This window comes from Diceros bicornis, chromosome 17 (genome assembly GCF_020826845.1).
Source record: "Diceros bicornis minor isolate mBicDic1 chromosome 17, mDicBic1.mat.cur, whole genome shotgun sequence".
In the NCBI taxonomy this organism is placed as follows: Eukaryota; Metazoa; Chordata; class Mammalia; order Perissodactyla; family Rhinocerotidae; genus Diceros; species Diceros bicornis.
The window spans coordinates 31,089,763-31,110,353 of record NC_080756.1 but is presented as its reverse complement, the minus strand read 5'-3'; the positions used below and the strand labels follow the sequence as shown (position 1 = coordinate 31,110,353).

General features: G+C 36.7%; 1 protein-coding gene across 1 annotated transcript in view; it reads right to left on the bottom strand.

The window, feature by feature from the left end:
• Positions 1-20,591, bottom strand: part of PKP2 (plakophilin 2) — an 83,501-nt gene that overhangs the window by 39,717 nt on the left and 23,193 nt on the right. The window contains exons 4-5 of the mRNA XM_058558519.1: positions 20,417-20,552; positions 2,735-2,942 (exon numbers count right to left, since the gene is read on the bottom strand). Of these exons, the coding sequence (XP_058414502.1) occupies positions 2,735-2,942; positions 20,417-20,552 (344 nt within the window). The remainder of the gene's footprint in view (positions 1-2,734; positions 2,943-20,416; positions 20,553-20,591) is intronic.

Genomic DNA, 20,591 nt, shown 5'->3' with positions numbered 1-20,591 from the left:
CGACGCGCCGCTTCTCCAGCCATGCTGGGGCCGCGTCCCACATACAGCAACTGGAGGGCTGTGCAGCTATGACATGCAACTGTCTACTGGGGCTTTGGGGGAAAAAAATAAATAAATAAAAATTAAAAAAAAAAAAAAAGATGTTTATGAAATAAGACAAGAAAAGATTCACATATATGGTTCCTTGCTTTGTGTTTCTAAACAAATATATAAACACGTTGATATTAAGTCAACAATTTAATTCTGACGCCCAGAAAGCACTTATTTAGTTCGTCTACTAATAGAGCTAAAGGAAGTTACTTAGAAGGATTTGTAACAAACATTCAAGGGTCAACTGAATTCAGTTAACATGTAATAAAACACCCTCTGCTAGGGATGTTTGGCTTATACCAGAAATCTTGGGAATTGCACAATCAACCTCCATTTATCAGCTCTGTAGGTTATCTAAGGTTGATTGAATGGTTTCTATGGCATCAATACCACAGAATGTTCTCTGACCTTAGTTTCCTTTTGCCTACACAAAAGAAGAGGAAGCATGGTTCGATGGATTGTTTCCTTGAAACACATGCACACGTCCTCCCAAGCTTTCTAGCTACTATGCACCCCAACCTCAATCACTCTACTATCCGAGCTTCCTCTAAACCACCAGCAGCTTCTTTCTGCTTCTTTGCTTTGCTAGTGATGTTCACTTTGCTGAGAATAAATTTCATTCTCCTTCAAAACACTAGTCCAAAGGCTGTCCCTCTTTTTGTTTTTGGTGAGGAAGATTGTCCCTGAGCTAACATCTGTGACAATCTTCCTCTATTTTGGATGTGGGATGCCACCTCATGGCTTGATGAGTGGTGTGTGGTGTGTAGGTCCATACCTGGGATCCGATCCTGTGAACCCTGGGCCACTGAAGCGGAGCATGTGAACTTAACCACTACACCACCGGGCCGGCCCCCTAAGCCTGTTCCTCTTTTAATGGCTGCAATGAAACATATCTCCTCTATGAAGTCTTTTTTTTTACTGTAAAACAGGGTAATCTATTTGATTCTCTCTTGTGGTTGTCATTACTATATTTAATGAAGAAAATGTTAGGTTCTAAATGTGATGTTTGGTCTTTTTTTTTTAATGCCAACCATCACGTAATCATTCATGTTTTGGTAGATGGAAAATAAAATCCACAATCTCTCTGGACTGTGATTCTCACTGCCTGGCACTTGACAGCTGCCCTGTAAATTTTGACTGAATGAACGAGTGAATGAATGAGTGAAGTCACTCTTAATTTCTGTAGGTATTTTAATAGAAGTCATGGATATGAAAGGAAATCTCTCATGGGACATAATAGCATGCTGGCAGAAGGGTAGCATGGTACAACTGACCACATAATTTCATAAAATTAAAATATTTCAAGATAGAAAAAATGTGATATTTTAAGATATAAATGGGTAGAGAAGATATAATGACAACATTTTTAATAGAAAAAAAGAAAATTATTGTATAATAAAGTACGGATGGCAGAAGTACAAAATATATTCGATCAATTTAGAACAATATTTATGGAGTACCTCCTTTTTAAATAAGAATACTGTCAACTATTATCATTTAAAAAAACTTTTATATGATATATTAAAAAGGGTTAATTTCTTTGGGCCTTAGTTTCCTCATCTGTAAAACTGAGATTTAATACCCAATTATACCTAAAAATACCCCAAAACCTAAGGTTTTTGTGATAATTAATTTTTTAAATGTATATCCCCTGGAGCATTGAAGATATGTAATAAAAGTTTCCCCAAGGCAATGCTGCTGAGGATTGCACTCAGTAATGCTTCTTGCACTGTTTGGAATGTGTGCAGCGAGCATCAGCCAAGAGCTGATGGTGAGGGCAGAGAGGGTTGGGCTGGAACATCAATGAACCATTCTCTCCTCTACCATACGCACTATTCATTTAAATAAAACTAGGCCTCCCTTTTCCATGCTTCAAGGATTACTAACTGTTGCTTTATTTCTATCTGATTATTTCATCTTTCCAATTCCCTGGGCAGAAAGGAGATATTTATTGGTTCAAATCAGTATTTGAACAGAAACATGAAAGTAGAGAACTGAAAAACATATTAAGCCACTCTTTTTCTCTTTTTTTGGGAGGGATGGGTGAACTAGGGAGTTGGTATTGAGAGGGATCCAGGTGATGGATGGATTGGGAAATATAGTTTCCGGTATTTTGACCAATTTGACTAAATTGATCTTCTACATTAGGACACTATTTGACTCCCCATTTCACCTTCTTTGTATAGACCCAGCAAGCAGATTGTTGAATAAATAATAAAAATAATTGGGTGTGGTTCTTGTTGGGTTTCTTCAGAATGTTTTGGACACCTGGGACAATACTGAAATCCCACATATTCTCAAACTACAAAGTTGGCTATTTATGAATTTATGCAGAATTTTCATGCAGTGAAGTCTTGTCAAGAAGTTGTTTTAAAGATATTTAGTCAATGGTGCATAGAGTTTCTAATTAAACATATTAAGCAAAAGCTTCAGAATAATTTCTCCTTCAGAAAAAAAGGAATTCAAACTTGACTTGAATCTGGGGACTAAGCCAGGAGGTGACAATGTTCCCTGAAAGCCATCTCTCAGATCACAATGAGCCCATCAATCATTTGTTCCAAGAAACTTAAGAAAAACAGATGACATAACACATTCGGCAGGGGTGCACTGTGCATCTATGCCCTTTAATATTCAGTAGCACTACCTGTTATTTGCTTTTTAGTCTCCAAGTCTCTTGTTTGCTTTAGAACTTGGAGCAGCCGAGGTACCCCGCTGAGTTCAGCTACCTCCAACTTGTTGTCATTGTCTTCAAATACCAAATTTCTCAAGGCCCCACACACAGCTCGCTGAACATCTTCATTCTGAACTTTTAGGAGCTGGAGAAGCTTGGGGATGCCACGAAGCTGATTAACCTGGGGAAGAAGTGGATGCATAGTTCAGATATTTAATTTTGATGTGGCATTAAAGACATTCAGTGTAATATGAACAGACGAAGTTCACTGATATTGATTATAACTCCCATCAATCAACAATTATGCGTGGCATAACTCGAAACTCACAGTGTACAATATACCCCTGCTATAAGGCAGTCTCTCTCATCAAGGAGCTTACAATAAATTTGGGAAGTTAAGACTGAAAGCTACGAAAAAAGTGAAGGGGAAAGTTAAGTGATAAAGGATGGATAAGTGATAGCTAAGCGGATAGAAAGAGTTAAGTGATAAAAGGCTTGAGCACAATAAAGATGAAGAGAACTGGGAATCAGAGGAATAATGCAAGTTTTATAGAAGAACACCACATTACATAAGTGTTTTTTCCAGGACAAAACTTTACAGTCAATATTAACTGAGCAGAAATCACCTTCATCAACAGTAGCAATAAAAATTCATTTACCATGGCAATTGTAGTAGCAATGCAAACTACCCTAAAGGCAAGCCATTTTTTAATTGAAATATAACTGACATATAACATATTTGTTTAAGGTGTAAAATATAGTAATTTGATATTTGTATATAATGCAAAATGATGACTACAGTAAGTCTAGTTAATATCCATCACCAGAGAGTTACAAAATTTTCTTTCTTGTGATGAGAAAGAACATTTAAGATTTACTTTCTTAGCAACTTTCAAAGATATAGTACAGTATTATTAACTATAGCCACTATGCTGTGCATTACATCCCCAGGACTTATTTATTTTATAACTGGAAAAATGCAAGCTATTTTTATGATCAGTTGTTTTGAGTATTTAAAAAGATTTATATAAATTATGGAAGCATTTTAGTTTAAGCATATAACATAATGTTACACTTTTTAATGTGCTATTTAAAAAATATTTCTTCTATTCAAGTACACAAGAAAGAGCATGCTGTCCATCAGAGAAAGAGCCAGAGCCAGGAATAGAAAAGAAAAATAAATGGTTTAGCTTCTGAAACCTGTGGCTGTTTAAGAAAAGGCCAAATAAAGGCAGTCTGAGCAAGGTGATCTTGCGTTTCAGCCAGCAAATATTACCTGAAGAAATCAAGAGGTAGACACTGGGTTTCTGAAGATAAATTTTTTTTTTTTTTTTTGAGGAAGATCAGCCCTGAGCTAACATCCATGCCTCCTCTTTTTGCTGAGGAAGACCGACTCTGAGCTAACATCTATTGCCAATCCTTCTCCTTTTTTTTTCCCCCAAAGCCCCAGTAGATAGTTGTATGTCATAGTTGCACATCCTTCTAGTTGCTGTATGTGGGACGCGGCCTCAGCATGGCCGGAGACGCGGTGCGTCGTGCGCGCCCGGGATCTGAACCTGGAGTGCGCGCACTTAACTGCTAAGCCACGGGGCCGCCTCATGAAGAGAAATGTGAAGTTGCAGACTCAGGGCTTTCTTTCTCCCAGGCTCCCATTAACATCTGATTTTTAAAATTTTAAGTTGGCAAGAGCTTTTGTTAAAGACCTTTTATTTTCACCATCTTAATGCAGACATTTTTTGGAAATAAGTTTTCGTGAATGGGCATGAGTTCCCCTTCCAGATGAAGTGAATCACTTATGAGTGGTGCCTTCATTGCACAACTCTTCACACTCAGGGGAGAGCTGCACACCTGGCCCTGTGGCTCATTTTTATATTTTCTAGGTATCACCAAACTCTAGCCTCCCTTTCACAGACGGATAAATGGTATTTAAGACACAGTCTTCCAACCTTACATCCTCCTTTGTTAGGATTGGGGAGAAGACTGGCAAGGCAGGAAATGAAAGTCAAGGTTGTAAAATAATCTAAATAATAAAAATAATAACCATAATAATAATGACCACAATAATAATAATAAAACAAAATAACAATTCCTTCTCCCACTTCTATCATTAGGAGGTGTTGGCATGGTATTAAGAGTTTTATATACATTACCTAATTAACAGTTTGTAAGAACCTTAAGAGGAAAGTACTCTTTTGCTGCCCTTAGGGCTTCACTGGCAGTAATGAGGAGTAATACTTCCACTTACTGGCTCCCTTCAGAGGAGGCACTCGCAGAGCAGGAGACAACTGGGAGACCAGCCACAGCAATTTTGTTGGGCCATGTCTAAAGTCATTCTAATATATTTGTATGACAACATAATGATAAAGATTTCTTAGCTGTCAATTAAATCTGGTCCAACAAATCATCTATTGGATCACTTCATCTATTTCCATTATTACACGTCCTTAAAAGCAGAAAGACACAATTTATTTGAAAACAGCCTGTAACCTACATGTTTCCCTAATTCTGTCAATTTCTCTTTCATAGTTAGGTTTTACGGTGGTTAAATTCATACTCTATAAACTTCATAAATGCCAGCTAGACTAAATCGTCACAGTGGCAGTACAAACAGATACAAAAAGAAGATTCTGTTTGTCCTGAAGGTACATTGGCAGCTTTAGAAATATCTTATTACTTAATGTATAATTTATAAGTTGCCTTCTTCAAAATACGACGTGAAGTGGCTTACTGGCCGTACTGCATTTCCAGCTGCGATGATAGCACTCCTGAGCAAGTGGCACGTGGGAGCCTCCACCGCCCTGCCAGGGAGCACGGTCGGCAGGCTTCTGCTAACAGCCTTTTAACCTGTTCCCGTAACCTGTCACCTTTATCCTCTGGGCTTTCAGCACTTGCTCCAGCCAGGAAAAGGGACCACAGACACACCAGTGCTCAGATAAAGCTGAAATCCGGCTACAGCTCAACTTACTGTCGAATTTGACTCCCTCGTGTCTGGCACCTATCCCAAATTTAAAAATAGATTTTAGTTGCTTTTATCCATTTTATCAAGCAAATGGATATAAATCGTAACGAATGCAAGAAGTTGCAGACATTCTCCTCATTGCACAGAACTAGAAGGATGTTGGTGATGAATCCTATACACACTAGGACCAGCATGAAATGTGCTGTTCTTGTCTCTTTAAATTCAGGGCAGCAGCTGGGACCAAAGAGGTTGCATGTGTTTCCCAGTTATACCGAATCCTCAAGGGATTTGTTCCCCCGTTTTGGGGAAAGAAAAAAGAAATAGACTAATATGAATGTCTCAGAACTTCAAAAGAGCTTTCATTTGAGATGGTTTCTAAATATATGAAAGGGCAGAATCACATATTAGAATTTTAACTTTCTCTTTGACTCTATTTTGAGTCTCTTCCCCGGGAATTCGAAAATAATTAAACAATGAGGATTTCTGGTGGCAAATAAGCAGAGGGAACAGACCGACTCTGTCAGGGAAAGGGCTCCCTCGTGCCCAGTGTCTCTTCTCTCCCTTCCTTTCCTGTCTGGGATGCTCTGCCCACTCTGCCTGTCTTCTGGCAAAGCCCTACTCAAATGTCACCTCCTCTGTGAAATGTCACTCCCTGTCTCTCCTTTCCCTCTCTTTAGAATTAATCACTCCCTGTAAATTGGTATACCCTTTCAGGAAGTTTTGACTATGCGTCAAAAACTTTAAAAACTTTAAAAATATTCACTTCTAGTAAACTTCGTTAAGAAATTTGAAATGCAGACACAGACTAACACACGATAATAGTAACTACATTATTTATCATAGTGAAAAATAAGAAACCATAAATATCCAACAATAGGGGAAGACTGGTTAATGATTAACTGTCACATATCCATATATCGAGGTCTCCATGGGAGAGGCAGAGCAATGTTTGAACTGATATTTGATTAGTCAAACAGTTCCCTCGTCAGTCAAATGGGGATTGTTTAAGATTAGCAATTGCATGCTAGGCACACAGCAGTTACTCAACCCATGGTGGCTACCACTATGCCACCATTAAAATGAAGATTATGAAATAATGTTACGAGAAAATACTCATGATATAATGTTATTGGGAAAAAAACTGAATAAAACAGCTATGCAGTTCCACTCATAAACACAGACATAAAGAAGGGAATGAGATTAAGGGGTTTATGAAAAATGGTGGGGGTATAAATTATGAAAGGGGCTTGCTAGTTTGTATTGTTTTAAATGACAAGCATATATGTGTACATGCTTTTTAAAATAAAAAAAAAAAACCCACAAACAAAGCTACATATTCAATTTGATTATAGCTCTGGACATACATGCATTAAAAAAATCAGAGAACAAAACCAAATAATAACAATAGTGGGACCATAGGTATTTTTTTTTCTTTCTTAATTTCTTGGATTTCTTATAATGCATTTGTATTAGTTTTATAACAAGATTTTGCAGGACAGTTATGGCTGTCACTGCTTTGGTGATGAGATTTGAAGCAGGCATGGAAATAAAACCGGTTTAAGAAGGGCCTTGCAGATTAAATGAAGGGATTTGTCCCTTATACTGCAGGCAAGCAGGGCAGCTATGGGAAAGGTCTCCCTGGGTGCTGAGAGGAGACTGGATTAGGAGCGGATAAGAACGGAGGCAGGGAGATTAATTAGGAGGGAGCTGGATTAACAGAGATGATGATGACAGGGATCAGCAGAGTAGCACTGAGTAGGGAAAGAAAGATGTGGATAGATACAAGACACTTTTAGGAGTAGCATTAACAGGACTTGAAGACTATGTGAAATGAGAAGGAAGGAAAAAAGAAAGTTCCAAGTCTCTGTTCAAGTTTTGGTGTCAAACTACCTGGGTGAACTACCACTCACTTACAGAGGAAATAATATGCTCTGAGTTATCATTTTGTGCAGGCGTACCATTATCTGATTGCATTCTCACAATGACTCTTTGTAGTATGGCTATTGTTTCCACTTTATAGGTAGGAAAGCTGAGGCTTGGAGAGGTAAAATATCTTGCCCAAGGTCACCCAGGTAATTAGGGAGCTAGGATTCAAACTCCTGAGAGTCAATGCTCAAACCACCAAGTGTCCTGCCCCCCAACCCAGCAGAAAGAACAAGTAGAGAAGGAGGGTCGGATAGTAGAGAAAGAAAAGCAAAAGCAGATAATGAGTTCGTTTTTGGGTAAACTGTTGTTGAGTTCAGTGGAACGTCTAGGAGATAGATGGCCATGTGATTTGGAATCCAGGGGACAGACATAGGCTGGAGACGCTGTAAGTCATCAGCCTCCAGATCATACATTAATGGAAGCTATGGGAGTGGGTAAGGCAGGTCAGGAGATGGGGTTGAATAGGGAAAGTCCCAGGAAAGCATCTAAGCAACATGAATATTTAAGGCACAAGTTGAGGATAAATTTTTCACAGAGGAAATCTGAAGGAGATAGAGAGATGGAAAAAGAACCAGGAGACTCTGGTCCAAAAGAAGAAAATTTTAAAAAGGAGCAAGGGATCGATAAGGTTAAATGCTGAGTGTCCTAATAAAACAAAAACAAGGATTGAAGAGTTGCCACTGGTTTTAAAAGCTTATGATTTAAAATTTTGATCTTTATATCCAAATTGTAATTATTTTAATACATACATTAAAAAACTATAGCACCATGCTTAATATTAGCAGGATTTTGTTAATGTTCTTAGGTTATAATATCACAATTCTTAGATTTTCTATCAAGAATATGTTTTTAGGTTTCAATATAGTTTTCATGTTTCATTATTCTCAAAACCAGTCTTTGTTCTAGCTTTATCAACAAATAAGAGCTACGAAGGCAAACACAGCTTCAATTATATGTAAGCAAAATGGTATTTATAATCAAATTAATAACAAAAGGGATAGAGGAAATCTAGCCCAACTTGGGTAGCAAAAGAAAAATTCAAGTAATTCTATATTATAAAATGAAAGCATGCATAATAATGCCCAGATTTTAAAAATTGGGACTAAAAAAATTTAAACATTTATCTGATTTAGCCATAAAAGGACTAATTTTTAGGGGCTGGCCTGGTGGCATAGTGGTTAAGTTCACATACTCTGCTTTGGTGGCCCAGGGTTTGCAGGTTCGGATCCCGGGCATGGACCTATGCATCGCTAATCAAGCCATGCTGTGGCAGGAGTCCCACATACAAAGTAGAGGAAGAAGGGCATGGATGTTAGCCCAGGGCCAATCTTCCTCAGCAAAAAGAGGAGGATTGGCAACAGATATTAGCTCAGGGATAATCTCCCTCACCAAAAAAAAAACCCCCCAAAAAACAAGGACTAATTTTTAGCCAATTCTCTTCATCTGTATGTATAAAGAAGGTTTATTACGAGCTAAATGTATTATTTAAAAAAATTCTTACTTATTCTTCCCACGGAAAAAACATAGGCAGAGGGTTAGTGAGAAATACCCAATAATTACATAACTTTTAAAACTAAAAATAATCTAGATGTGGGGCTAGGTCTTTTAAAGCAATACCTAAAATACAGGTACCATGAGGAAAAATATTAATAAATTTGATTTCATAAGAATTTTTAAATCCTGTATGATGAAAGATAATAAGCAAAGTGAGAAAACCACTTTCCCACATATGTACCAACAGATTAATGTGCATAATAGGTAAGGAACTCCTACAAATCATTAAGAAGGAGACACATCTTAGTAGAAAAAACAGTCAATGGATTAAAAAAATGACAATTGACTGAAGAAATGCAAGGTCAACAAAATATACCAAAACGTGCTCAACTTCACGAATAGTTAAAAAAATGGAAGTGAAAAAATCAGTGAGAGCTCTTTTGTCTGGCTCTACTTAATTGCTCTGCAGGATTAATCACATTCTCTTTTGCTCTGTGAAACCTCTGATTCCCTGAGCGCCATCAAAGCTTTTAGGTTACTCTATGTTGGCCTTTGCACTCCTATTTCTTCTAGTTTACCAAGAATACCAATACCAAGGTTTGTCAGCTGTACTTGTTGTTATGTAATTTATTTACCTATTCTGAAAATGAATGAAACGTAAGTATGTAAAGAGTTCCGCCTCTCTGAAAACTAATTTGCATGCTCTGGAAAGACTAGATAAAGAGCTTTAAAAAGCTCTGTAATTAGTTGTGGACAAAACTAATGTTAAAAGACTAAAAAAAAAAAGTAAAAATCTAGAAGGATCTGAACTCAGATGAATTAGTGCCATTAAGTTCTCATTTCATTTTAAAGAAACTTAAACTAAAAATGGCAGATGATACATAATGGGCATAGTTAATGTATGAAAGACAATGACAAACTCTGTGTGTGTATAATTTTAAAAACGATTTTTTCTGCAACTGTTTGATTAACTGACCAACTATTAGTCTTGATTTCAAAAAATTAAAAAATTTCTACTATAATGAGATGGCATATATTTTTGCTTATCAGATTAATAAAAACAAACAAAAAAGAATAATATCCTGTGGGAGTACTGGTACATGTAAATGGACACTTTGCCACAATGTTGATGGGAGTGTAAATTTCTACAATTTTGGGAGGATTAATTAGGGAGTTATTTATCAAAATTAAAAATGATTCAATAGTAATAAGTACTGGATTTACTTCTGTGGGAGATCAAAATTAGCCACCCTGAAATATATCTCTTTACCTTGATTATTTTCTCTGATGGACATTTGACCTCCCCCACTAACTGCCTAAATAATTTAACATAGAAGGCCTGTTTCAGGAAGGAGTTACTACCATATGATGGCTGTAATATAATGGAAAATAGATGTTACAATAGAAAAGGCACCACAAGCCCATCTTATCAAAAATTCTGTCTCTCCCAGGCCACATTCTCTAGGTGGCCCTATAAAGAGTTGCCAGACAAACATTTACATTTATAAGGGAAATCTCCATTTGTAAAGGTATCTCCCTCTCTGTACTGGGAAGAGGGGGGATGACCTCATCTCTAGAAACTTATCAGTGTGGAAGGTGAGGCCTTAAATCTACATACTCTTGTTTACTGTGCTTTTCTGGTAATCTCCCACAACTGACTCCCCCCACCCCCAACATCCTCCTTTTTCTTTAGCTGAAGATAGTATTTAAGATGAGAATCTCTGCCATTTTGTTGAGAAACTCAGTTTCCCTGGTTTCTCCTATGTATACATGTTATTGAACTTGGTATTATTTTCTCCTGCTAACCTGTCTTTTAATTATTTGGCCAGCCAGAAGAACCTTAAGGGAAAGGGCAGAGGGGGATTGTCCCTCTTCCCCAACACTTCTTTGCCTGGAACAATTTTAAAAACCAGACAAAACATACAATGGTTTCAATAATTGGACATGAGGCAATGATGGATAGCGATCCCTAAGAGTTGGAAAACAACCAAGGGGAGCCCTACTGTAGTCTCAGATCATTGCCGTGAGAGAGTTCCCAGGCTATGGGGTGGCGAGGGAAAGCCTAAGTGGAATTAACAAGCAGAGCTGCAGAGACAGAATGCAGAGTCTGAGAGGACCAAAGAGGCTAGTGTTTGCAGGGAAGAGTACAGAGAGAAAAGAGCTGCACAGAAAGAGAACTCCTGAGATCTGCAGAGTCCGCCTCTAGCATTCAGTAGAGTATCAATTAGCATGTGTGTAGGAGGAAACTGCTTGAGGCCAGGGAAATAACTACCCAAAAGGATTTAAAGGAGCACTTCTCATGCTCACACAGGCCCAGAACAGTGCCTATTCTCACTAGCCAGCCAGAACACCTCTAATTCATGGTGCATTAGGCAGAGTTCTCAGAAGTATCTTGCTTTCAGAAGTAGGGTCTAATTAGTTCTAGAATAAATGCTGCTCTGGCTCCACCTAACAAATCTTAAAAGCAGGATTTAAAAGGATCAAGCTGTTTTCAAGTAACTTAACTGTATCCTAGAACGAAGCTCAAGAATATTTACTGAAATATAAAATTATATGGTGTCCAACAAGGTAAAATTCGTAATACCTGGCATTCAATAAAAATAATTTTCAGCCACGCAAAAAAGAAGAAAAATATGACCCATAATGAGGAGAAAAACCAATCCATCAAAACCCACCCAGAATGCACACAGATGTTAGAATTTGCAGACAAGGTCATTCAAGGAGCTATTATAACAGTCTGTCATATGTTCAGACATCTTGAGGAAAGATGAACTATGTTAGGTGGGGACACAGAAGATACAAAAAAGACTTAAATTTAACTTCTAGAGATGAAAACTACAATTTATGAAATATAAAAATACACTGAGATTAATAGCATATTAAACATTGCAGAAGAAAAGATTAGTGAATTTAAAGCATAGCAACTGAACTTATCCAAAACGAAACACACAGAAAAAAAAAACTAAAAAAGAAAAAGAATACAGTACGGAGGCGCTGTGGGGCAACCATGGGACAAGCAGCCTAATATGCATGTAACTGGAGTTTCCAAAGGAGGGACAGAAAAATATTTGAAGAACTAATGGTTGAAAATTTTCCAATCAAAATCTGATGAAAAATAGAAATCCACAAATTTAAGGTCAATGAACTCTCAAGCACAAGAAACCTATGGAAAACTACACCAAGGCATAGTGTGACCAAACTGCTCAACACCAGTGATAAAGAGAAAATCTTAAAAGCATCTTAGGAGGGTGGTGGGAGACACATTATGTACAGAGGAACAATAAAGATGACAGGAAATTTCTTGTCTGAAACAATGCAGTGAGAAGACAGTGGAGCAACAACTTTCAAGTATTGGAATTAAAACAGTCAACCAGTGATTCTATTGCTAGCGGAAATATCTTTCAAAAGCGAAGACGAAATTCTTTTTCAGACATACAAAACCTGCAATAGTTAATCACCAGGAGACTTGCACTAGAATAGATGCTACAGAAAATTCTTTAGGCAAAGGGAAATGATAACAGATGACATCTATACAAAGAACTGAAGAGCACTGAACAACTTCGATGAAATGGACAAAGTCTTTCAGAGACACAAACTACCAAAGCTCACTAGGAAGAAATAGATAACCCATATAGCCCCATATCAACTAAAGAAATTGAATTTATAATTAAGAATCTTCTCACAAAGAAACCTCCAGGTCCAAATGGCTTCACTGGTGAATTCTATCAAACATTTAAGGAAGAAATAATACCAATTCCAATCAAACTCTTTCAGAAAATTGAAGAGGAGAGAACACTGCTCTATTTTTTGAGGCTAATACTACCCTCAATCCAAAACCAAAGACGTTACAAGAAAAGAAAACTACCGATCAATATCCTTTATAAATATAGTTGTATAATTTCTTAACAAAACTTTAGCAAATCTAATTCAAAAATATAAAAAGTGCAGTACATCATGACCAAGTGGAGTTTATCCCAGAAATGGGATAACAGTTAAAAATCAATCAAAGTAGCCAAAACTTGGAAGCAACCTAAGTGCCCATCAAGGGACGAATGGATAAAGAAGATGTGGTACATATACACAATGGAATACTACTCAGCCATAAGAAACGATGAAATCCAGGCATTTGTGACAACATAGATGGACATTGAGGGTATAATGCAAAGTGAAATAAGTCAGAGGGAGAAGGTCAAATACCATATGATTTCCTTCATTAAGTAGTAGATAATAACAACAATAAACAAACACATGGGGACAGAGATTGGATTGGTGGTTACCAGAGGGGAAGGAGGGAGGGAGGAGGGTGAAAGGGATAATTCGGTACATGTGTGTGGTGATGGGTTGTAATTAGTATTTTGGTGGTGAACATGATGTAATCTATGCAGAAATAGAAGTACAATGATGTACACCTGAAATTTTTACAATGTTATAAACCAACGTTACTGCAATAAACAAAAAATTAAAAAAAAATCAATCAAAGTAATTTACTGTATTAGCAAAATTAAAATAAATACCATAGAAATATTTCAATAGATGCATAAAAAATATCTGATAAAATCCAACAGCCATTGCTGAGTAAAAAACAAAACAAAATACAACTCTATTAAATTAGGGATAGCAGGAAAGTTCTTCAACTTGATATGGTGACTTATGAAAAACCTACAACCACAGCTAACATCATACTCAAAGGTGAAAAGCTGAAAACTTTTCCTCTAAGATCAGAAACCAGACAAGGAGGCCCACTCTTGCCACTTTTATTCAACATAATATTGGAAGTCTTAGCCGGAACAGTTAGGCAGGAAAAAGAAATAAAAGGCATCCAAATTGGAAAGAAAGAAGTAAAACTGTCACTATTTGCAGATGACATATTATAAATAGAAAACACTGAACACTCCATGAAAAAACTGTTAGAACTAATCAACAAATTCAGTAAAGTTGTAGGATACAAAATCAATATACAAAAATCTGCTGCATTTCTATACACTAATAACAAACTATCAGAAAGAGAAATTAAGAAAATAATCGTTTTTACAATTGCACCAAAAAGAATAAAATATCTAGGAATAAATTTAACTGAGGAGAAAGACATGTACTCCAAAAACTATAAGACATTGATGAAAGAAACTGAAGACACAAATAAATGGAAAGATATTCCATGCTCATGGATTGCAAGAATAGTGTTATAAGGTCCATACCACCCAAAGCAATCTACAGATTCAATACAATCTCTATCCAAATTCCAGTGGTATTTTTCATGGAAATAGAACAAACAATCCTAAAATTTATATGAAACCACAAAAGACCCTGAATAGCCAAAGCAATCTTGAGAAAGAACAACAAAGCTGGAGGCATCACACTTCCTGATTTCAAACTATACTACAAAGCTATAGTAATCAAAACAGTATGGTATTGGCATAAAAACAGACACATAGATCAATGGAACAGAACAGAGAGCCCAGAAATAAACCCACCTATACACGGTCAATTAATTCATGACAAAGCAGCCAAGAATACACAATGGGGAAAGGAAAGTCTCTTCAATAAATGGTGCTGGGAAAATTAGACAGCCACATGCAAAAGCATGAAACTGGACCACTATTTCACACCATATACAGAAATCAACCCAAAATGGATCAAAGACTTGAACATAAGACCTGAAACCATAAAACTCGTAGAAGAAAGCACAGGCGGTAAGCTCCTTGACATCGGTCTCGGTGATGATTTTTTGGATTTGACCCAAAAGAAAAGGCCACAAAAGTAAAAATAAACAAGTGGGACTACATCAAATTTAAAAGCTTCTGCACAGGCAAAGGAAAACATCAACAAATGAAAAGGCAACCTACTGAATGGGAGAAAATATTTGTAAATCATATATCTGGATAAGGGGTTAATATCAAAACATATAAAGAACTGTACAATTCAATAGCAAAAAAACAAACAAATGATTTTAAAAAATGGGCAGAGGGCTGGCACCGTGGCTTGGCAGTTAAGTGCGCGCGCGCTCCGCTGTTGGCGGCCCGGGTTCGGGTCCCGGGCACGCACCGACGCACTGCTTCTCTGGCCATGCTGAGGCCTCGTCCCACGTACAGGAACTAGAAGGATGTGCATCTATGACATACGACTATGTACTGGGGCTTTGGGGGAAAAATAAATAAATTTAAAAAATTAAAAAAAAAAAATGGGCAGAGGATCTGAATAGAGATTTTTTCCAAAGAAGACATAGAGATGGCCACAGGTACATGAGATGCTGCTCAACATCATTTGGTGCACATGATGGTGCTCAACCATCAGGAAAATCCAAATCAAAACCACCATGAGATACCACCTCACACCTGTTAGAATGGCTATTACCAAAAAGACAACAAATAACAAGTGTTGGTGAGGTATGTGGAGAAAGGGGAACCCTTGTGCACTGTTGGTGGGAACGTAAATTGGTGCAGCCACTATGGAAAACAGTGTGAGGTTCCTCAAAAAATTAAAAATAGAACTACCATGTGATCCAGCAATTTTACTTCTGGGTATTTATCCAAAGGAAACAAAAACACTAACTTGAAATGGTCTATGAACCCCATGTTCATTGCAGCATTATTTACAACAGCCAAGATATGGAAACAACCTAAGTGTACTTTGATTGAAGAATAAATAAGAAAATGTGGTATATACAAACAAGGAAATATTATTCAGCCATAAAAAAGAAGGAAATTCTGCCTTCTACATAAATGTAGATTTATGACAACATGGATGGACCTTGAGGGCATTATGCTAAGTGAAATTAGTCTGACAGAGAAAGACAAATACAGTCATGTGCTGCATAATGATGCTTTGGTCAATGACAGACTGCATAGATGACTGTGGTCTCCTAAGATTAGTACTGTATAGCCTAGGTGTGTATTAGGCTATACCATCTAGGTTTGAGTAAGTACACTCTGTGATGTTCGTACGACGACAAAATCACCTAATGACGCACTTCTCAGAACATATCCCCTTCGTTAAGCGAGGCATGACTGTACCATATGATCTCACTTATATGTGGAATCTAAACAAAGAAAAACTGAAATCATAGATACAGAGAACAGACTGGTAGTTGCCAGAGGTGGGGGGGTTGGGGGATGGGTGAAATGGGTGAAGGGGGTCAAAAGGTACAAACTTCCAGATATAAAATAAATAAGTCATGGGGATGTAATGTACAGCATGATGACTATAGTTAATAATACTGTATTGTATAACTGAAAGTTGCCAAGAGAGTAGATTTTAAAAGTTCTCATCACAAGAAAAAAAATTTGTAACTATGCGTAGTGATGGATGCTAACTAGACTTATTGTGGTGATCATTTTGCATTATATCCATATATCATATCATTATGTTGTACACCTGAAACTAATATAATGTTATATGTCAATTATATCTCAATTAAAATAACAAAAAACAAAACAAAAGGCAGAAAAAAATTATGTAAAAGATATTAAAATATAAAACTTTTTCCTTTCTTCCAAAAAAAAAAAAAAAAACCCACAAACATCCTCTAGATGAAATCCCTCAAAAAAAAAAAAAAAATCCTACAGGTAGCATCATATTTAATAGTGAAAGAAAGACTGATTGCTTACCCCTAAGATCAGGAACAGGACAACATGCCCATTTTCACTTCTTTTTAACATTGTACTGGAGGTTCTAGCCAGTACAAAAAAGAAAAAGAAATATAAGTCACCCAGGTTGGGAAGGAAGAAACAAAACTGTCTTTATTCACAGATGGCCTGATCTCCTATGTAGAAAATCTGATGAATCTACAAATATACTACAGAGCTAATAAGTGAATTTAGTAATATCACAGGATACAAGATCAACAGACAAAAATCAACTATTATTTCTATATACTAGCACTGAACTATCAAAAACTGAAACCAGACCATCTGTGAAAGCATCTAGAAATATGGTATCTTTACAGATAAATCTAACAAAAGACACGAAAGACCTCTAGAGCAAAACCTACAAAACACTGCTGAGAGAAATTAAAGAAGACCTAAATAAATGGTGAAATATACCATGTTCAGGAGTCAGAAGACTCAATATTATTTAGATGTCAATTCTCCACATACTGATCTACAGATTCAATGCAATCTCAAACAAAATCCCAGCTTTTTTCTTTTATGTAGAAATTGATAAGCTGATTCTAAAATGCAAATGGAACTGCAAAAGACCTCGAATAGCCAAAATAACTTGAAAAACAACAAAGCACAAATATTACCTAATTTCAAGGCTTAATATAAAACTATAGTAATCAACACAGTGTGGTATTTGCTTAAAAACAGACAAATAGATCAATGGAATAGAATACATAGTCCAGAAATAGACTCATAAATATGTGATCAATTCCTTTTCAACAAAGGTACAAAAACAATTCAGTATCGAAAAGATGGTCGTTTCAAAAAATGGTGCCTGAACAACTGCATATATATATATTTTTAAAAAAGGAACTTCAATTGATATCTTGCAATATATACAAAAATTAACCTCAAATGGACCACAGCCCAACTATAAAACATAACACTTATAAAACTTCTAGAAGAAAACATAGGAGATTATCTTTGTTGCATTGGAATACAGAAAGATTTCTTGGATATACCATGAAAAGCATGATCCATAAAGGAAAAAATTGACAAATTAGACTCCATCATAATTAAAAACTGCTAAGAGAATGAAAAGACAAAGCACAACCAGAAGAAAATATTTCCAAATCACATATCTGAAAAGACTTACATCCAGAATATATAAAGAACTATCGAAATTCAATAATAAGAAAACAAAAAACCCAAATAAAAAATGGGCAAAAGATTTGAACACACATTTCACCAAAGAAGATATAGAGATGGCAAATAAGCACATGAAAAGTCATTCAACATCATTAGTCATTAAGGAAAAGTAAATTAAAACCACAAGGAAATACCACCACAAACCTATAGGCTAAAATTAAGACTGACCACATATCAAGTGTTAGGATGTGGAGGAACTAGAACTCTCATACATTGGTGATGGGGATATAAAATGGCACAGCTGCTTTGTAAAACAGTTTGGCAGTTTTTTAAAAAGTCAAACATACACCTACCATATCATCCAGGCATTCCACTCCTAGGTATTTACCCAAAAGAAATGAAAACATGTGTTTGTACACATATGTTTGTTGCAGCTTTATCTGTAATAGCCAAAACTCACACATCCATCAACAGGTAAAAGGATAAACAAATTATGGTGTATCCATACAATGAAATACTACTTTAGCTATACCCACAAACATACACACACACACACACACACACACAGACACATACACACACCTTTTGATACACACAACATGGATGAATCTCAAAAGATTAAAGCCGCGTAAAAGAATCCAGACGAAAAAAGCATATATACTATATGATTCTATTCATATAAAATTCTAGAAAGTTCCATATAATATATAGTATAGAAAACAGATCATTGGTTGCCTGGGGACTGGAAGTGGGTTGGGGAGGGGTGGGATGCATGAATTATAAAGGCGCACAAGGCAACTCTGGAGGTAATGGATACGCTCATTAGCTTGATTGTGATGATGGTTTCACGGTATCAAAATGTCAAAACTTTGTCAAATTGAACCTTAATAAAGCTGTTAAATAAATGAACAAACAAAACTGGTACATTTATTTATTTTTTTTATTTTTATTTTTTGTGAGGAAGATCAGCCCTGAGCTAACATCCATGCCAATCCTCCTCTTTTTGCTGAGGGTGACCAGCCCTAAGCTAACATCTATTACCAATCCTCCTCCTTTTTTTTTTCCCCTTTTTTCCCCAAAGCCCCAGTGGATAGTTGTATGTCTTAGTTGCACATCCTTCTGGTTGTTGAATGTGGGATGCTGCCACAGCATGGCCCGAGAAGCGGTGCGTCGGTGCGCGCCCGGGATCCGAACCCGGGCCACAAGTAGCAGAGCGCGGGCACTTAACCGCTAAGCCATGGGGCCGGCCCCCAAAACTAGTACATTTATACAACAGAAATCTATGCAGCAATTTTAAAGAATGAAGATTTTCAAGATATAGTGTTAAATGAAAACATAAAGTACAGAGCACTGTACATAACCTACTACCATTCGTGATTTTGTTTTAAACCAAAAAGGATACTCAACCAACCCATCCAATAATTGTTTCTACATGCATAGAATATCTCTGAAAAGATACCCAAAAACTGATGTGAGAGAGAGAGAGACAGAGAGGGAGGGAGGGAGTAGGAGAAAGAACGAGAGAGTAAGAGAGAAAGAGGGAGATGGGGGTAGGCTAGGGTTTCGAGTGGGAGAGAAACTTACTTTTCATTGTACACCTTTTTGCATCACGATTTTTCCCCCCAGAAATGTACCAGTTTTTAAAACAAACATAAAATGATCTATTGATTCTATTTGGAGGGATCTGTCCTACAGGGAACACTTGTGGAAATGGCAAAAGATCTACGTACAAAGCTGTCCACTGAACCATTGTTATCATATGCTAATGAAATTGTTTAATAAAAACAGAAATTGGGAAACATTTCTTATATTTAACATATTTTTTAAGATATAGAAAAGAATAGCCTAAAATGTACACTCAGTCACTCTCTCTTTCTCTCCCCTACTCTCCCTCCCAGAAAGATCTGAAAGTACAGACTGGATAACAACTGCCTCTGGGGATGGTTCTAAAGGGGGAGGTTGGGGAGACAGACAGAGAAGGGGGAGGTTTGCGTAGTGATTTACTCTCTAAGTTTCTGAATTGCAGGAAATTTTTTTGGTAGTGAGTGTGTATTTCCTTTTAAAGTAAAAAGTCTCAATGAAGATTTTTATTTTTACTTATTTTTATTTTAATTAATTTATTTTAAAATATTGAGCTATAATTGACATATAACTCAATGAAGTGGGTTTTTTTATACTTTATTTTTATTGCAGTAACATGAGTTTATAACATTGTATAAATTTCAGGTGTACATCATTATACTATTTCTGCATAGATTACATCATGTTCACCACCCAAAGACTAATTACAACCCATCACCACACACATGTGCCTAATCATTCCTTTCGCTCCCCCCCCCCCCCCCCGGAACCACCAATCCAATCTCTGTCTCTATGTGTTTGTTTGTTGTTTTTATCTTCTACTTATGAGTGAGATCATACAGTGAGGATTTTTAAAAATTTAAATAAATTATTGGTTTCAGTTTGCAGGGCCACCATAATAGATGTGAAAGTGTGCTAGTTTTGCACAGGACTTAAGATGATACTCACCCTTTTCCGTGCTTCAGATTTCTGGAAGCACTCATGCTGTATGAAAGTAGCCGCAGCAGAAATCCTGGACAGCAGTGTGTGGTCTGCATCGAGCATACTCACTGCTCGCTCCAGAGTCATCTCCGTGTCTGCATTCCTAGACAAAGAGTCACAGTTTCAGCAAAATTCCAAACCT